This window comes from Cervus elaphus, chromosome 20, assembly GCF_910594005.1.
Source record: "Cervus elaphus chromosome 20, mCerEla1.1, whole genome shotgun sequence".
NCBI classification, from domain to species: Eukaryota; Metazoa; Chordata; class Mammalia; order Artiodactyla; family Cervidae; genus Cervus; species Cervus elaphus.
This window is the reverse complement of record NC_057834.1, coordinates 121,023,402-121,042,184: the sequence shown is the minus strand read 5'-3', so window position 1 is coordinate 121,042,184 and position 18,783 is coordinate 121,023,402. Positions and strand designations below refer to the sequence as shown.

The window sequence follows — 18,783 nt, the reverse complement described above, 5'->3', positions numbered from 1 at the left end:
TCTTCTTTCATCAGGCTCCTGTCTCCAAGGATCAGTCTAAAGTCCTGTTTACTACTGGCTTTACAGCCCTCAGAAACAATCCTGTGAAATTCAGCTTAGGCACAGCAGTAAGGAACAGAGCATGGCCAGTACACTGCCCTTACCAAAGATGTTCAATTTCTGTCCCATCTTCACATTCATGAAGCCCTCTCGTACACTCACTGTAAACCAACCATCCAGGAGGAAGTGACTCACAGTAGTAGCTTCTCTGAGCCGCTGAGAGATGGCTAAGGTAAGGTTGATCAGGGCCCCACAATGTGGGTGAGCCTGCCTAGCCCAGTCTGCCTCTGATCTGGAATGTGACCCCTGCCTCTCTTAAAGCTTCTCCATAGCCAGCAGCCAGGCACTGGAGCCAAAGACAAAGATGGACTATGAAAACCACAAGAGCCAACTTTAGGAGTCTGTATCTGAGGTGATAAGGAAAATGGGGAGGAACCCTGACCAGGATTAACTCCTATGGGGTTTTTCAATAAACTCCTGAGCCTGCCCTTAGTGGGGTCTAGACTAGTGAAGTCTGGCTGGCAACACTTGCTGTTTTTACTTCCTCATCTCCCACCCCTTCCTCACTGGCTTCTGCTGGAAGTGTTCTCTCTGAGGATCCCTCTGAGTTCCATGGCTTTAAACTCAATAGACATAACCAGTCCTTAATATTACTTGATTTTGCTGCTGTTGACATTGCTGATTATTTCCTTTAGCACTTTTATATATGATTCAGGAATCCTATCTGCTGGGCATGTACAGACTAAGCCATTGTGGCCCTGGAGCAAACAGACTAGCTATCAAAGGCTAATTACAGGCTATTTCTGTTGCTTCTGATTCTTCTCTCCTGGCTTCTGTGATACTATAGATTTCCTTCTCTACCTCTAGCTACTCTGAACACTCTAGGGCAGGCCCTTCCTCCCATCCCCCAAGGGTGATGTTCTCAGGGTTCTCCTAGGCCTACAGCTTGTGCTCTCTTGTGGAGACTATTCCACATTTCTTTTCTAATTACTTCTGTACTGATGACTCCCAAATGTATATCCTCAGCACTGACCTTTATTTCTCAATCTTCAGCTTTGCACATCCAGTCTATATCTGGATGACATCTGTATTATTTACACTGAACTCTATACATGCAAACCTGAACTCATCTTTTCCCCCCAAAACTAAATCTCTAGCTGTATTTTTATGTCAGCTAGTACTGCCGTTTTCCACCCAGTTTACTAAGCTAGAAACTTGGGATTCATCTAGACTTTCCACTCTTAACTCCAAATAATTTTAGCTTCTAAATGTTTTCCAGTTGCCCCCTCCTTTTTCATCCCCATGACTACTGCCTTAATTCAGGTCCTCCTCTGAATACTGCAATATTCCAAATGGTCTCTGTAGCCTAGGCTAGGCTTGATCTCCATAATCCACCTTCCTCACTTCTGCCAGCATGATCTTTGTAAAATGTAAATCTGTGTTACTCACCTACTTAAAAGCCAGCAATAATATATTGTATGATTCTATTTCTATGAAATGTCCAGATTAAGCAAAGTCATAGAAACTGAAAAAATATTAGTGGTTGCCAAAGGCTGAAGGGAGGGGAGAACAGGTCATGGGGTTTTCCTTTTGGAACGATGAGAAGATTTGAAATTAGACAGTGGTGATAATTGAATATACTAAAAACCACTGAAATGTATACTTTGAAAGGATGAATTTTATTTTATGTAATATCTCAAAAAAGCTGTTATTTAAAAGAAGCCAACAATGGTTCTTCATTTCCTCTCTAGAAGATAAAATCCAAGTTAGACAGTATATGATCAGACTCCTCTGCTTTCAATTCTTATCCTCTACCACTTCAGCCTCACAGTCTGCATATTATACTGTTTATGTCTCTATGCCTTTGTTTATGCTATTCATCTGATGTGATCTGGAATATAACCCCACCACACACACAATGTGGGTTGCCACGCCCTCTTCCAGGGGATCTTCCCAACCCAGGGATCAAACCCAGGTCTTGCACACCAGGGCTTCCCTGGTGGCTCAGTCAGTAAAGAATCCACCTGCAATGTGGGAGACATGGATTTCATCCTTGGATTGGGAAAATCCCCTGGAGGAGGGCATGGCAACCCACTCTAGTACTTATGCCTGGAGAATCCCCATGGACAGAAGAGCCTGGCAGGCTGCAGTCCATGGGATCACAGAGTCGGACATGACTAAGCAACTTAAGCACACACACACAATACTTACTAAGTAGAATTCAACTTTCAAGATTCAGCTCAGGCATCACCTTCTCCAAGACGTCTTCTCTGTACCCTCAGGTTGGGTTCAATATCCTTTTCCAAAGAATCCTTTGCATTCTCTTCTCTCTAACCTTAGCAATTTGACCTAAGTGTCTGTTTCTATAGTTCCTTCCTATAGCTATAGGCTGTACGCCATATGCTAAAAGATTCAGCAAAGCAGCAATATCTTAAGAGCAAAGTGCCCTCAAGAATATTTCCTAGCCCCTTGTGCAAGGGAAAGACTGTCTACTTCTGCCTGTGTGGTACCTTACGAATTAATAATAAAACACTATTCATAAACTAGTCCAAGTGATTCAAACAAACTTGTCAGGTGGGCAGATCTGAGATTTTTACATTTAAGATGAGAAAAGTGAAGCTTACAACTATGAGTGGTAAAGATGCAGGTCTCCTGATTCGAATAGGATCCCCCCACTAATGATTCTGGCCTTTCCAGAAAAACTGGTTGAAAAGCTTTCCACTAGAGACAGCAAGGCCATGGCAGGAACAATGTAGTCTTAAGACAGAAGCAGAGGCCCAGGCCCATGGAGAAGGCATCACTGTTTGTGCAGGCAATACCGTAAGACCCCTTCATCTGGGATGCTAGCCCCCTCTCCAAAGCTGATTAATCCAAGGGCACCTACTGTAATGCTTGCATTTCTCACCCAACTTGGACATGGCAGCAATACAGACTGACTACAGAGGACAAAATATGAACTCAGACCACTGTGGGGTTCTGAAGAACCCAGACTAATTTTCAGGCTCTGAGGGATACAAAGTCCATTAAATCAAGCTGAAGAATGCTTTATTCAAAAGTATGCCTGGAGTAAGCAGCAGACATAAGAAAGGCCCAGTCAGACTTCCCTGAGGTGAGAGGTGACCTTTTCTGGTTCAAAGAGGAGCCCAGGCACTGCTGCCGCCTGGCTCCCATTCCTCTTTGTCCTTACTCCTATTATAATACCTCACACAGTAGCAGAGAGACTTACATGTCTGCCTCTTCAAAGGGCAGGGAATGATCCTGTTCATCTCTGTATCTCTAACCTAGCAGGCATACAGAAAGAACTCGGCCAAAGTTTGTCATGTGAAAGTCTGACGAATAAAGCTTCTTTCGAAAGCAAGTGGAAAGGCACACACTAATCATACATTTGACTCTCCATGATGGAGACCAAGCTGACAAGAGACTCAAGAGGTGGTCATGAACGCATTTCTGTAAGCCAGCACAAACCCTTCAGAACTGGGCCCGAGGAGACACCTGAGAGCAGATCCTGAGGTCTCCTAGAACAGCTGCACAGTCTGTACCAGCACTGAGTAAAACCACCTAAACAGAGAAATGCCAGGTCCATTTGTAAGCGTTAGCTCTAAGCTAAAGCTATTTCTGTAACAACAAAAAATCGCTTTCCGTGTGCCAACACCTCTCTCCCTTTACCCCCAACAAATTCACTCCATAAATCCAGTTAGAAAGAAAGTACTGATTCTATGTGTCAAGAAAGATTAAAAGTTTCTTTTCACAGCACAGGGAGATCAGAGATTGAACTGCCCTCCTAAATGTCCCAGAGACAACTAGAGTCCAATTCGGAGATTATCTGGTTTGCTATAATGTGTCCTGTCCCTTCCTCTCCATTCCACCATAAGATCCTATACCTTCTCCATAGTTCTTGGGAAGTAATCTGCTCACATATCTGTATCTCCAACTTGACTCGGAGCCCATGGATGGTACAGATTAGGTTCCAGTAATTTCTATCTCCTCTAACAGCACAGTATAAGTGGTTCCAAAAGGCTGTTAATGGTATAAAAAATGACTACAAAGTGCCCTAACACACACTCTCTACATCTGCCAGCATTCAACTCTGTTTCTAATTCATGTTCTCTCCAGTCTCTGAAACCGCTGTCTTGAGTTTGATGTGTGACACAGGGAACCCAAAGCCAGTGCTCTGTGAAAATCTAGATGAGTGGGATGGGGAGGGAGCTGGGAGGGGCATTCAAGAGGGAGGGGACATATGTATACCTAATGCCAATGCATGTTGATGTATGGCAAAAACCATCACAATATTGTAATTATCCTCTAATTTAAATATATATATATATATATTTAAAACAAATAAAGAAGCCCTCCTTAGCTGCCCTTAAGATCAAGGCTCACATACAATTGTATCAACCGTTTCTAGCCTGCATGTGGCTGTTGCCACTTCTTGATGGAGCTCAAGAACTGAATGTTTTTAAAGCCACACAACCTCCCATTTCCTTCTAAGTAATCAGCATTCAGTTCAGTTCAGTTCAGTCGCTCAGTCGTGTCTGACTCTTTGCAACCCCATGAATCACAGCACGCCAGGCCTCCCTGTCCATCACCAACTCCCAGAGTTTACTCAAACTCATGTCCATCTAGTCGGTGATGCAATCCAGCCATCTCATCCTCTGTCATCCCCTTCTCCTCCTGCCCCCAATCCCTCCCAGCATCAGGGTCTTTTCCAATGAGTCAACTCTTCGCATCAGGTGGCCAAAGTATTGGAGTTTCAGCTTCAGCATCAGTCCTTCCAGTGAACACCCAGGACTGATCTCCTTTAGGATAGACTGGTTGAATCAGCATTGCCACTGCACAAACCTAAATCAGCCTGTTTCTTAGAAGTAGTTACAAAATTAGACTGAACAGCTATATCTGACAGACTTTTCATTCTTGAAAACAGTGTTGCAGTAACCACTGATGTGTGAATTCTACAAAGGCAATAATACTACTTTCAGTAGGCACTCTGGAAATTAGGTTCTTCTCTGCCACTACTCTAGGCCCAGGATCATTTGGAAAGTGGCATATGCTTCTCTCTGTCCTGATTTACCCACCTGAAACACACTCCCACTACTTTAGATCCCTCTTATTAGCTCTGGTCTGAGACGCCAGGGCTGATGTCAATAGCCTAGGGACACTAAGGGCCCAAGAACACTGAAGTCATTTAAAGAGGTGGAATAAAACTGGATCTGGGACTCAGAATCTCAGTTCTCAAGCAGATGTTCTGGCCTCCATGCCGTCAAGCACATTTTCTGAAAGAGGGCCAGGAAGTCTCTACTCTGACAGGCTCTATGTTAGGTGCTAGGGGTAAAAAGGTGAATAAGAGCAGCACTTGAGAAACTCATGTGTTGGTGGGAGACACAGACACAGTATAACCATCAAATAACTGGATGTGTACACACTAATATATAAGTAAACCTTTTATTGCACTTAAAGAAATCAAACTCAGACCCAACGCTGACAATGAGGAGATAAATTGGAAATTTCAAAGCCCTACTCTGTCCCTTTAGCGTTATTTTTCCCTTAGGCTTCTCATTCTTAGGGTCACTGTCACCACCACACAGGTCTCCTGGGTGGGACTGCTCTGGTCTAGGTGTGAACTTACAACCTCTCCTTAATCTCTGCAACACTGTGAAGTTGAAACATTTGGATAAAAGGGCAATAAATACAGTCTCTCAGACTGGATGGCCTGGCTTATAAAATTTGCTTGTTTTTCTTCAACTTGAGATTCCCTACAGTGTAGTTCCCAGCCTGTCTCCCGGTTGCAAACTCATTTGTTCTCACCACCCCCTAAAGTTCAGACCCAAGAAAGTACACCCAATAATACCAGAGAATTCTTTCTCCTAAATTCCTAGTTTCTCATCTCAAACCAGCTGACATAGGAACACCCACTATCAACTAGGAAAACCAAAGGACAGTGGTCTTACCCTAAAGAGCCAAAAAGGGTAGTCATTTTTACAATACATACAATATGACAATCCCAGACAGAACCACACTAGCACAATGGGATAAAATATTTTGGGGGCACAGAATGGAATATGATGAGTTTCTCCAGAAAACCTAGGTACCCTAGTTTACTGATTTTTTTTCACTGAAAACCCAGAGTCTATAGCTAAACACTCAATTATAAAATGCTATGAACTCTTCTTCAATTATTTGCGAACAGACTATCTCTGGTCAGAAATTATCTTTCTCAAATATTCCTTCATGCATGGTGCCAGGCACAGAAGACACTCATGTGGGTCTGTAGGAAATATCTGTGTGATTGACAGATAACTGGTCATGACATCCCTCCATGTTAGAAGACATGATGCTCTCTGAGTAGGAAGCAACAATTCGATTTTAATTGCATGCCCAAGGTAAGCCATCAACTTAAGACAGTATCTAAGTTGATACAACCCCACCCATCTGCCAGGAACAGGTGCAGTTTTCTAAGTCTTGACTTTCTAAAACATTCTAAGGAAGAAGAAGAGGCTGATGAAGGGATAAGACACCACCATCCAGTTCCCAGCTGTCTAGCTCTTGCTTATACCAATGAAGATAAAGGACTTCTCACAGCTAGGTCTCAGCTGGTCACCAGATTCCACCAATCTTAAGGTTTCTTCAGTAACAGTGCAGCTGACTACAAATGGCACTGCCACACCTCGAGCCCTATGAGCACTACTGAAAGCTATTTTCTGTGTAGTAGTCACAAACCAATGGCCAGGGTCCCTTGGGGACAGTACTGCTGTTTAGAACACTAAAACCATTCTAATGGGAGGTAGCCAGGGACTCACTGCTCTAGGTCTATTGGCTCTGAGAGCACAGCCTGCTTTTGTTCCCTTTGCAAACTTTTTCCTATAACAGGTTTCCTTACCCCCTCATTCATGACAGAAGAGCTGCCTGAATATGTATATGCATGTGCATATGCATGTATTGAGGGTGTAGAATAAAGTGACCGCTATTCTTGGACAGATATAAAACATCCATACACCTCCCCTGCATGCATGTGTGTGCGCTCAGTTGCTCAGTTGTATCCGACTTTTTGTGACCCCATGGACTGTAGCCCATCAGGCTCCTCTGTCCATGGGATTTTCCAGACAAAAATGTTGGAGTAGGTTGCCATGTCCTCCTCCAGGGGATCTCCCCAGCCCAGGGTCGAACCCATGTCTCCCGCATCTCCTACATTGGCCGGCGGATTCTTTACCACTGAGTCACCTGGGAAGCCTCATATACCTCCCTAGGAGACTTTTAAATCAGCTTCTGAACACAAGTTATATTAGATGATTTACAGTTCCCATATGAATGGTCAAACAGCACTATTTTTAAAAAAATTTTTATTGGAGTATAGTTTATTTATAATGTTATGTTACTTTCTGCTGTACAGCAAACTGAATCAGTTTTGTTTTTTTTTGTTGTTTTTTTTTTTTGAATCAGTTTTATATATATATGTGTGTGTGTGTATATATATATGTGTGTGTATATATATATATATCTCCACTCTTTTTTAGATTCTGTTCCCATATGGGTCATTATGGAGTATTTAGTAGAATCACTGTGCTATATAGTAAGTCCTTATTGGTTATCTATTTTTTATATATAGTAGTACAAACAGTACTGTTTATATAAGCCTTGTCATGTGGTAACTTGTGCTATTGGCCCTGAGGTGTCTGCCTTGTAGTATAGCCAACTTCCTGTAAAAGCAACTCTTTTCTAACCTGGTCACACAGCAATTTGGATAGCAAGAGAATACTACAGAGACCAGCTGATGCCAAAGAGGAACTGGCAGGATGGCAGAAACTCAATCACACAGAAAGAAAATGGGTCAGTACATTATGGCCTCCAAAACCTGTACTCAAGTGACTAAAAATCACAGAACCCCTGCTGGAGACCATGAGAGAGAATACAAAGAGGCAGGTTCCCACATGGCCTTGCTACTGTCACCCCTAAAGGGCAAGAATCTCTTATGTGTTCTCGTGCCATCTATTCCTGCAACACACATTCAGTAGTGAGTAAAACTAAGAATAAAGGTTCTCAAGATGTATGTGCTGATGGACTCAGCAATGAAAGGAACCTGCTATGAGCCAAGATTGGCTTTCTAAGGACTAGCTATACACGGTAATAAGCTGTATCTTCCATGATTAAATGTTGAATTTATAAGAGATCTCCAACATTCTGAAGCTCATTAATGACTGGTTTCTTAACGCAGTTTTCTTGGTAAATGGAAGATAGTGTCTCAAAGAGTTGTGCAAGTAAAGCCTTCGTACCTTAGAGGTGAGGTCCCGATGGAAAATGCCTTTGAAGTGAAGGTAGCTGAGGCCCACTGCTATGTCATAAGCCAGTTTCACCCTCACAGTCCAGGGCAAATGCAGGTTACTGTCTAGCAACTGTTCCAGGTTTCCAGAGTTGATATACTGCAAAACAGAAGGAAAACCCAGCTACCATTTGTCAGCAACGTTTAGGGTGGGAGTAAAACTACTGGAGGGTAAACACCTAGAAGACAGAGACTGTATTTTTTTTTTTTTAAGTTACTGAGCAGTTATTCTGCATCCAGGCACTATGGCAGATGCTGCACCTTCCTTTGAGATCACAATCTATTAAGGGGTATAGACAAACAATATCATGTAGTAAATGCTAAAAGATAGCTTTGTACAGTATGACAGCACAAAGGGTAAAGGTACAGACTCAATCTAGGCATGTCAGAGAAAGCTGCACAAAGGAACCGAGGAGTTCAAAGGATGACTTGGGGAAGCAGGAAAGAAAGTCCACACAGAGGGAGCAGCAGACATAAAGTTATAGGTTAAGAACATGGTGTATTCAGGAAACTAATTTACTCAGTATGGCCAGAGTGCATGAGAGGTGAGGCTGATATGCTTTGCTAAAGTATATGGACTTTATCCTGTCTATAGGGAACAAAAGAAGCCTTTTTTTTTTTTTTTTTTTAAAGAAGCCTTTTAAGACAAACAGCAACATGTTCATATTTGCTTTTTTAAGGAAGAGATTATTTCAGTAATGATATGATGGATGGATTAGAGTGGAGAATATGGAGAAGGGAAAATAGGTTAGGAAATTACTGCAGTAATCCTGGTGAAGGAAGAATGCCTGAGTTGAGCCAATAGTGGAGGCATTGGAACAGAGCAAGATTCAAGATTTTAGATGGCAAAGTCAAAAAAACTTGATGAACGCCTTGATGAGGAGGATGAGAACAGTGAAAAGCTCCTAGGTTGATTGCAGGCTATTGGCCCCTGTGTGCCATTATTAAATATCCAGAATATAGGGAGAGGAGGTTTTTAGAAGAGGCAATGTTAAAAGACAGGGAGTTCAACTAAGACATGCTAGGCTTAAGGGCATGTGGAGATACCCTATACCAAGTCAGTTTGAAGTTGAGGGGCAAAATCTGGGCTAGAGACTAACATTTAGGAGGCAATGACATTGAGCTGAAGTAGTCACTGAGGCTAAGGAATGTATGGGATTGCCCAGGGGTTAACATGTAAAGTGGGAAATTAACAGAATCCCAAACAACTGGAACATTTACAGAAGCAGGCAGAGGAAGAAATCACCAAGCAAGAATGTCACCACAGAAGCCAAAGAAGGAGAACATTCCAAAAGAGAAAATGACCAAAAGTATCAAAATGCTACAGATTAAGTAAGATGAGCCTGAAAAGTGTCCACTGAATTTGCCTCTAAGAAGTCACCAGCGGGACTTCCCTGGTGGTCCAGTAGTTAAGAATCTGCCTTCCACTGCAAGGGATGAGGGTTTAATCCCTGGTCTGGGAGCTGAAAATCCCACACGCTGTGCCTCAGCTGCTGAGCCCACACCCTGGAGCCCATGGGACACAACCAGAGAGAAGCCCACGCGTCACAACAGAAGATGCTGCGTGTGGCAAGACCCAATGCAGCCAGATAAATAAATAAGTCACTGGCAACCATGGCCAGAGCAGTTTCAGTAAAGTGGTTAAGACCAGAATAAGACCAAAGTGCATTGAGAAGTGAGTAGGAGACAAGGCTAAGTGGAAACTACATGAAGATGTACTCATTCAAGAAATCTGGCTGTCTGTCATTCCTACATACCCACAAAGAGCTGCTTTGTTTTGTTTTTTTTTAAAAAGCAAGTAAGTCTATTCATACAGAGATAATAATAACAACAATAGCAGTGGCAGCTAGTATTTATTTAGCTGGTGCTTACTTTGTGCCAGGCACTACTCTGAGGACTTACCATTAATTACATCATTTAATCTTCACAAAACCCTAAGGTAAGTGTACTATTATTCTCATTTTACAAGAGGTATTTGGAGGTTTAGCAACTTGTTCAAGGTTACCCACTTATTAAGCAGCAGAGCCAGGGTTCAAACTCAGGCAGTCTGGCTCCAGAGTTCACACTCTACCCCTATATTAAATTAGAGAGTTAGAGGCTGTGGCACCTGGACCAGGGAGCCTCATGCAGAACAGGAGCTCAAAAATTTTTGCTAATTAAATTCATGAATTTACTCAAACGTCACATGATGTTATTATTTCCCTCCTCCTTCCAAGGAAGAAAAAGGGGCAAATTCCTCTAAGCCTCTAAGCCTTAGGCTTAAGCACTTCATATCTTTCCGGAGTGGGGGGTGATATTGGATTTACAAAAGACTAGGGAACCTAATGGGAGAGAAGACAAGAAAACTGAATTTTAGTCCAACTCTGCCTCTTAACAGCCATTTTACTTTGGACAAATCGACTAATGAGGCTTTCCTTCTGTTTTTCCATCTATACAATAGGTATGATAATCCATGATCCATATACCTCATGATGTTATTATAAGAATTGAATACAAATACATGAAAGTGCTAAGAAAAAAAAAATAGAAGTTCCATATAATCTTAGATTCTCTGATGTGGTAACATGAGTACCAAAAAGAACCAGTTGGGGGCAGCATGAGACAGCATTTCAGATCCTTGGATGAAGCAGATCAGGTTTGGCAAGGCAGAGAATGGCTAAAAATACGCCAAATTTCTCAAAAGGGAAACCTGTTGATCTGCTTCATCTTGTTTGACAATCCATCTTTGAAAATCTCAAAACAAAGCATAATGACGGCATTAGCATAGCACCTTAGTCTCTTCACTCCAGTTGAATTTGTTCACGGTTCACATCTGAGGTGCCCATTTGCTAAAAGGAAAGTGAACTTGCAAATTCCAAGCTATAGAGGGGCAATGAAGCTGACAGCTAATCATGTAGACAAATTTCTCTAGCTCTGAGAGTAAAAAAGGTATGACAAGGTTGTAATCCACTTCTTTGGCATGACAGTGTGACATGGAAGGCCTGACTTCAGGAGCCACTCAGGTTTCCCACTGAGGGCCAGGCAGAAAAGACTGGTAAAAAGCCTGTATGTGTACTCTCTGTGGGCCAGGGTAAGCCAGGACTCTTGATTCAGACAAACGCATGTTTATTCTGTCCCTCCAATGTCTCTGAAAGTCTGAGAAATCCACAGACCAAGCCACAGGGTGGGGAACAGAGGAGAGAGGTGAGACAAGGTGGGGAATCACACTGGCTATTAGGCTCTGACTTTTCAGACAAGGTGGAAAAAAAGCACAAACCCAGGACCAGAGAGGGAAACCAAAAGGAGTTTATAACCCATTTCTCTTGCCTGCCTTCAGTGAATCCTTTGGTGGGGCTGATAAGCCTCTGGGGCTCTCAGAAACCACAACGTCTCAATGTCTCAAGACCTTCGCATGTATAAGGAAAGGAAGTTAGAGATCTGCCAACAAGGAAGATTTCTAAGTTGCTACACACTCTGTGTGCCCATTAGTCAGAACGTCCACTTCCCCATAAGCAACACCGTGTGCAGACTCAGCTGGTGTGTGCTCTGAACAAATCCCCCTGTAGGAAGCAGAGGCAAGAACAACTGTCCCCGCACATTCAGCTTTCTGGGCTGGGGATAACAGCTGCTTTGCTTTCATTTTCTTCCAGACCACTCCCTTGCGAGCTCCACAAAACAACCGTAGGCATTGGCAACACATTTAAATACCTACCTGAGAGAGAAGATTTTATAATTTTTATTGTTACTCTTTTTAACTTTCAAGTTCAGAAAACTATAATATCAGCCAATCAAATGTGTCAGAGGGACTTAATACCTCTAAGTGACTGTTCCCCAAGTTCACCTACACCAAAACCTGCTTCTCCTACTCATGGTTTAATAAAATGTTAAGAGCTTCTGCCATTTCATTTGTGTGATACTTGATTTCATTAAAAGACTTGTTTCTTAAAAGGCACTGAATAGACAAGTATGTGTTGGTGACTGAACAATATTACTATGTATGTAAAAAATCATATGCCAACACTCTAGAAAATTATCAAAGGAACAGGTAAGCACACACTCAGTTCGCCACTCAGGAATATCAGCTTATTTCTCCAAATACTTATTGAGCACTCCTCCCCTTCCTGCTGCTGCTGCTGCTAAGTCACTTCAGTCGTGTCCAACTCTGCGACCTCATAGATGGCAGCCCACCAGGTTCTGCCATCCCTGGGATTCTCCAGGCAAGAACACTTGAGTGGGTTGCCATTTCCTTCTCCAATGCATGAAAGTGAAAAGTGAAAGTGAAGTCGCTCAGTCGTGTCTGACTCTTGGCGACCCCATGGACTGCAGCCTACCAGGCTCCACCACCCATGGGATTTTCCAGGCAAGAGTACGGGAGTGGGGTGCCACTGCCTTCTCCGCCTCCCCTTCTTACCACCCCCATATGAGAGTAAGAACTTGTCCATTTACATCAACATTATATCCCGCAGTGATTACAAGAGTCCCATCCACATAGTAAATGTGGATATATAAATAGTTTATACCGTAAAGAAGTTCATGAAAGACACACTGGTAAATAAATAATACTAATAACCTTTTAGCAGAGGTAAATACTTGGGGTATAAAAGTAGATATTGAGGAGTTTGGAAAGTTTCAGAGAAAAAGTAATATCCGAGTTGGATCCTAAAAGGCTGAGAATGGCTCTTTCCATATATGCCCTATAGAGTCTGATGGTACCACTCAGACACAGAGAGACACATAAACTTGTTCATACAAAGAATATTCTGGAACAGGACTAGGCAATACTTACCTCTCCCTGAGGTAACATGCACTACACCCAGAACTCCTGTTCTCGATTCCTGCTGATTCTAATCATAACCTCATCCAATCATAGCCAGTCAGAAGAATAAGAAAAAATGGTTACCTTTTCTTAACTCTAAATTATCAAAGTAGTGATATCTATAATCAAACAAACTTATCTATGAACAGTAGTTCAAAGGCATATTCAGAGAGGTACTAGAGAAAATATCAACTCTAAGAATTATTATTCCTTTGTGAAAAATCTACCCAAATAGCCTAGAGCTAGGGCACTTACCTAAGGCAGATGAATGTGCTGCCATTCCACTAACAGACATCATTTGCTGCCACCTAACTAGCGGGGTAGTCCCGAGGAAGATCCAGCCACCTCTATCCATACACGTACAGAAATACTGAAAACCTACTACGTGAAAACATAAAACTAAGTGGGGCCAATCCCTGCCCTTAGTTCACAGTCTAGTAGTAGAAATGATACAAAAATTAACAATGTTTTTCACCCAGGACAATGACCAGATGTGCTTTAGAAATATCATTCTAACAGTAACGTAAAAACTGCACAGAAAGGTCAGGAATTGAGGCTGGAAGACAAGTTAGGAGGCTCCTGGAATCCAAGTGAGAAGTAACAAAGGCCTGAAAAAGACTGGGAGTGAGAATGGAAAAGAGGTTAATATCTGGAGACATCTCAGAGGTAGAACCAAAGTGATTTGGTATTTAATCAAAGGCAGGGAAAAATAAAAAGAGATAAGATATACAAAGTATTAACATGTCTAGCACATGCTTAGCTTAGCTCACAGTACACAACTCATTCTTTCCACTATTAATATCTTATCATCATTCCTCCCCTGGGTTACTCTACTAGCTTTCGAAGTAGTCTTCTTTTCTTTTCCTTACATCTTGAATAGACTTAGCCCTCCTTCCAATCCATTTTTCTTAATATATCCAAGATTAACCTTCTAAATGCCAACCTTAAGTCATTCCCCTTTTAAAATTATTCACTGATGCCCTATTACTCTTAGGATAAAATCCACAATCCTTAGCATGTCATACAAAGTCTTTCACTCCTGCTTATAAGGGTGATCTGATCCCTGCTTACTTACACATTTGTGCACATTGATGGCCCCATTACCTGGAATACCTTTTCCCACTAGGCCTGTCTAATCACCCATTGAGGATTCAGTTCTGTTTCCTGGAAGCCCATATGCAGGGTTGGGAGTAATAAAGACATTCTATGCAAAAGGAACACCAAGTGCAGCGATTAGTAGTTATTCCTCTTTTTTTTCTTTCCCTACATCAAGTATAAGCAGGGGAGAAGGAATGAGGTTAAAAAGTGAAGCCAGGCAGTACAACATAGTGGTGAAGCCCACATACTGCAGAGTTAGGCTGCCTCTGATTGATTCTCACCTCTGACTAGTTGTGTGACCTGGGTTGGTTACTCTTTAACATTCATCTATAAAATGGGAATAATAATAGAACCTAACCCATAGAGTTATGAAGATTCAATGAATTGATTACATGTGAATGTGATCTTATTTGAAAATAAGGTCTTTGGCAAATGTAATCAAGTAAAGATAAGGTCCTTCTGGAGTAGGATGGATCCTTAATCTAATATCTTAACAAAAAGAGGAGAGGAGACACAGACATACAAGGATAATGCCAGGCAACAATGGAGGAAAAGATCTGAGTGATGTGTCTATAAGCTAAGGAACACCAAGAAAAACCATGAAGAGGCAAGGCTCTTCTTCCTTTAGAGCCTTCAGAGAGAGCAAGACCCTGCCAACACTTTGATTTCAGACTTCAAGCTTTCAGAACTATGAGAGAATAAACTTGTATCATCATAAGCCACTTACTTTGTGGTGTTTTGTTATGGCAATCCTAGGAAACTAATACGTGACTGAAACTACATTTTAGAAAGCTCATGGTGTTAACAGGTGTTAACAGGAGAAGGTTAAACCTCCTACTGCTAAGTCACTTCAGTCGTGTCCGACTCTGTGCGACCCCATCCCAGGGATTCTCCAGGCAAGAACACTGGAGTGGGTTGCCATTTCCTTCTCCGATGCATAAAAGTGAAAAGTGAAAGTGAAGTCGCTCAGTCATGTCCGACTCTTCGCGACCCCATGGACTGCAGCCTACCAGGCTCCTCCGTCCATGGGATTTTCCAGACAAGAGTACTGGAGTGGGGTGCCATTGCCTGAGGTTTAAAGGCTACTCCATCAGCCCAGATGAGAGATGACCAAACACCTGACTTACAGTGCTATTACAGGCATGAAAAAGTAGGCTAGAGTTAGAATAAACAGAGGTAGAATCTAAAGGATTTAGCAACTGAGTCGTAGATATGAGAACTGAGGGAAAAGAGTCAAAGGCAACTCAGAGATTCCAAATAGAGGTGTTGATAGAAACAATGGGAAGAAATCCTACAATCTTACAAACCAAAAGTAAGTCAGAAGCCCATCAGAAACCAGCATCAATACCAAACAGCCAAATCAGAGGCTTGTCCAACCTCTGTTCTTTGGATGGGCCCTCTGCAGAGGAGGGCCTGGGCCCCGACCTACTTTTCACTGAAGCCCAACAATGCCATTGTGCTGGTCACTGTATGTTTGTTGGTTGGCTCCAAACACAAAGGCTAGCAGACATCCCATCCTGCTGGCTTGGTTTAAAGAAGAAAAGAAAGCTTTGTTACTGCCCTGGGTAATTCCGGGACAGGCATCCCAAGAGCGCCCTGTGGGAGGCTCATGCTCCAAAGGAGCCCCCTGTTCTCAGCTTGAGGTTCCACAGCCACCACACAAGTGCACATCCACACATCTGCCAAGGCCTGAGTTTGCCACGGTTCAGCCTCCACTCCAGGAGGTCCACCGGGACCTGCATGACTCAAGCAGTCAGCGGTAATGAACTGAGTCAAAGAGAAAGGGAACCCAAGGTGTACTGCAGAATATTTAAATGTTAAACTCTCTCTGTTTTCATATGTGCTTAATTACTATGCAGAATACTCTTCTTCCCCTTCATAGCTTTGCTAATTCTTATTCATCCTTCTAAACCCAACTTGTTGCTTGTTTTGGAAAGCATTTCCTGATACCCCACCCCATTCTTTGTGCCTCTTGGGCCCCCTGTATGTATTTCAATATTTCAACCATGCTTATCATATTGCAACATAACTGTGATGACAGGGACCAGATCTTTCTCAAGTTTGTAAGTCCAGTATCCAGTAAGGTAAATAATAAATCACTGAATTAATAAATGAATGATTAGGTACATTTAAATAATAGAGGCAGGTTTTAAGTTCCCTCTTCTATTAGAAGCCCTCCCAATTCTGTAATTACTGTAATTTAAGATCAAAAAGAGAGATGTGCTTTTAGAGGAATTTTCTGATAAATATCATGCAAAACAAACATTTAATAATGCTTACTTGAACACTTCTCAGATGGCACTAGTGGTAAAGAACCCGCCTGACAATGCAGGAATAAGAAACGTGGATTGGGAAGATCCCCTGGAGAAGGGCACAGCAACCTACTCCAGTATCCTTGTCTGGAGAATCCATGGACAGAAGAGCCTGGTGGGCTAAGGTCTGTGGGGTCACAAAGAGTCAACACAACTGAAGCAACTTAGCACGCAAACACTATGTGGCAGATACCATGGTAGCAATAAACACAAAGCAAAATACAAAACAGCCTGTCTGGCCACTCAGGGGAAGGAAATTCTGAGGATCTTTTGACCACTCTATCAGCAAACTCCTTAAAGTGATCAGAATCACATGGACTTAAAATATATATCTAAGATCTCTCTTTGAAAATTAGAGAGGGTATTTATCAGTAGCTGAAAAAAACAGGTTAGAAGAGGCCATAAAGATACCACTCACTCTTTCCTCATACTTCCTGCAGACACGAAGTATAACCCGTTCACCACTTTAAGAACATGTTTGTTTAATGCACCTGAAGTAGTACAAGTGTTTTTCTATGCACATAAACTACTATAAACATCAAAATGACTGTTTACCCACAAGATTCAAAAAAGTATGACTAAGCTTTTCCCACAGATCTTTAACTCTTATTGTAAACATCTCATAATCAAAATCAAATTTGTTTAAATAAAGTAAACATTAAAAGATAAATCTGTAAAACAAATCTTCTCAAAGAAATGAACTAAGATAACACTAAGACTATTTTCTTTGCCCCATAAAGCTCTACTAGCAATCAATGGTCTCAGACATGATTTAAGATCAGCCTAGGTCTCCCGACTACTCTATCCAGTCTGCTTTCCTATCCCTACCTCCATGATATCTTCACCAGTGACAGTTATTAAGGTCATGTTTGAAAGCTTTCTTCTATACTTCAATTAAAAAAAATTTTTAATTCAAATTTTAAAAAATAAATAAAAGCATTCTTCCCTCCAACTTGCTACCCCACATCTACTACAACCTCACATTTTCCAGATTCAGACAGGAACCTCTGACATTTACCTTGTGATTGAGCTCACAGTGAACAAAGCAATCTGTTAAGGAAGACAACAGATCCTGCTTCCCCCTTCACCAGATCTCAGGAGTAAGGGCTCGACAGTGGACAAAATGAAAATGGAAACCAAAAGAGGTTTACATTTCTAATTAAGATGATTTATATCAAAGGAGACTACAACATGGAAACTTACATTACCATATGTAAAATAGATAGCCAATGGGAATTTGCTGTATGGCTCAGGGAACTCAAATAGGGGCTCTGTGACAATCTAGAAGGGATTGAGAGGGATAGGAGGGAGATGGGAGGGAGGTTCGGGAGGACATCTATGGCTGATTCTTGTTAATGATTGACAGAAAACCACAAAATTCTGTAAAGTGATTATCCTCCAATTAAAAAAAAAAAGGAGAAAAAAAAAGGAGAGGGGGGAGAAAGGAGATTATATTATCAAATGAGCCAGTCATTTCTTTCACCTCTTCTGTCCATATCAACACACAACTTGGCCTATGGATAAGAAAAAAGTCAAGAAAAATTTAGAGGCAAACTATAAGCCCAAATGGTACCTTCTAGTGGCAAATGGTAGGTAGAGGGGCAGAAAGGGGGGAAATGTTTCCAATTTGCTAAGTGGAAAACAGCTTCCCAACTCAACAGTCACTCCAAGTGCAGGGAGAAGTCTCCCCTAAAGGCTAAGGGTTAAACAGGTAACTAATTACCCACAAGATCACAAAAATTCACAAAGACTAGCTGGAGTTAGCAAAGGAAGGGGTGGGCAAAGAGGAGTCAGCCAGTTCTGGTTCAACTGCAGAGAAAACAGATTCGAGGTCTGGTGTATACATAAGCGAGCTTTCCAGGTGGCTCAGTGGTAAAGAATCCATCCACCTGCTAATACAGGAGACACAGGTTTGATCCTTGGGTCAGGAAGATCCCCTGGAGGAGGAAATGGCAACCCACTCTAGTATTCTTACCTGAATAATCCCATGGACAGAGGAGCCTGGTGGGCTATATATAGCCCATGGGGTCACAAAGAGTCAGACATGACAGCGACTGAGCATGCATGTATATATAAGTATCTACAGCTGCAAAGAAAGAGAGCCTTTTCTTTGGTTTCAGACAATCTCAGATGTTGGAATTATGTGCCCTCTGTAAAGACAGAGTAGAGAATTCCTGGGTGGTCCAGTGGTTAGGATGCCATGCTTCTACTGCAGGGGCACAGGTTCG

At 42.1% G+C, this 18,783-nt stretch overlaps 1 protein-coding gene across 2 annotated transcripts in view; it reads right to left on the bottom strand.

The window, feature by feature from the left end:
* Positions 1–18,783, bottom strand: part of TESK2 (testis associated actin remodelling kinase 2) — a 134,140-nt gene that overhangs the window by 5,484 nt on the left and 109,873 nt on the right. The window contains exon 5 of one of the 2 annotated variants that reach the window (XM_043875984.1): positions 8,304–8,450. The exons of the other annotated variant lie outside the window; for it this stretch is intronic. Within the exon in view, the coding sequence (XP_043731919.1) occupies positions 8,304–8,450 (147 nt within the window). The remainder of the gene's footprint in view (positions 1–8,303; positions 8,451–18,783) is intronic. 2 annotated transcript variants of the gene reach the window in all.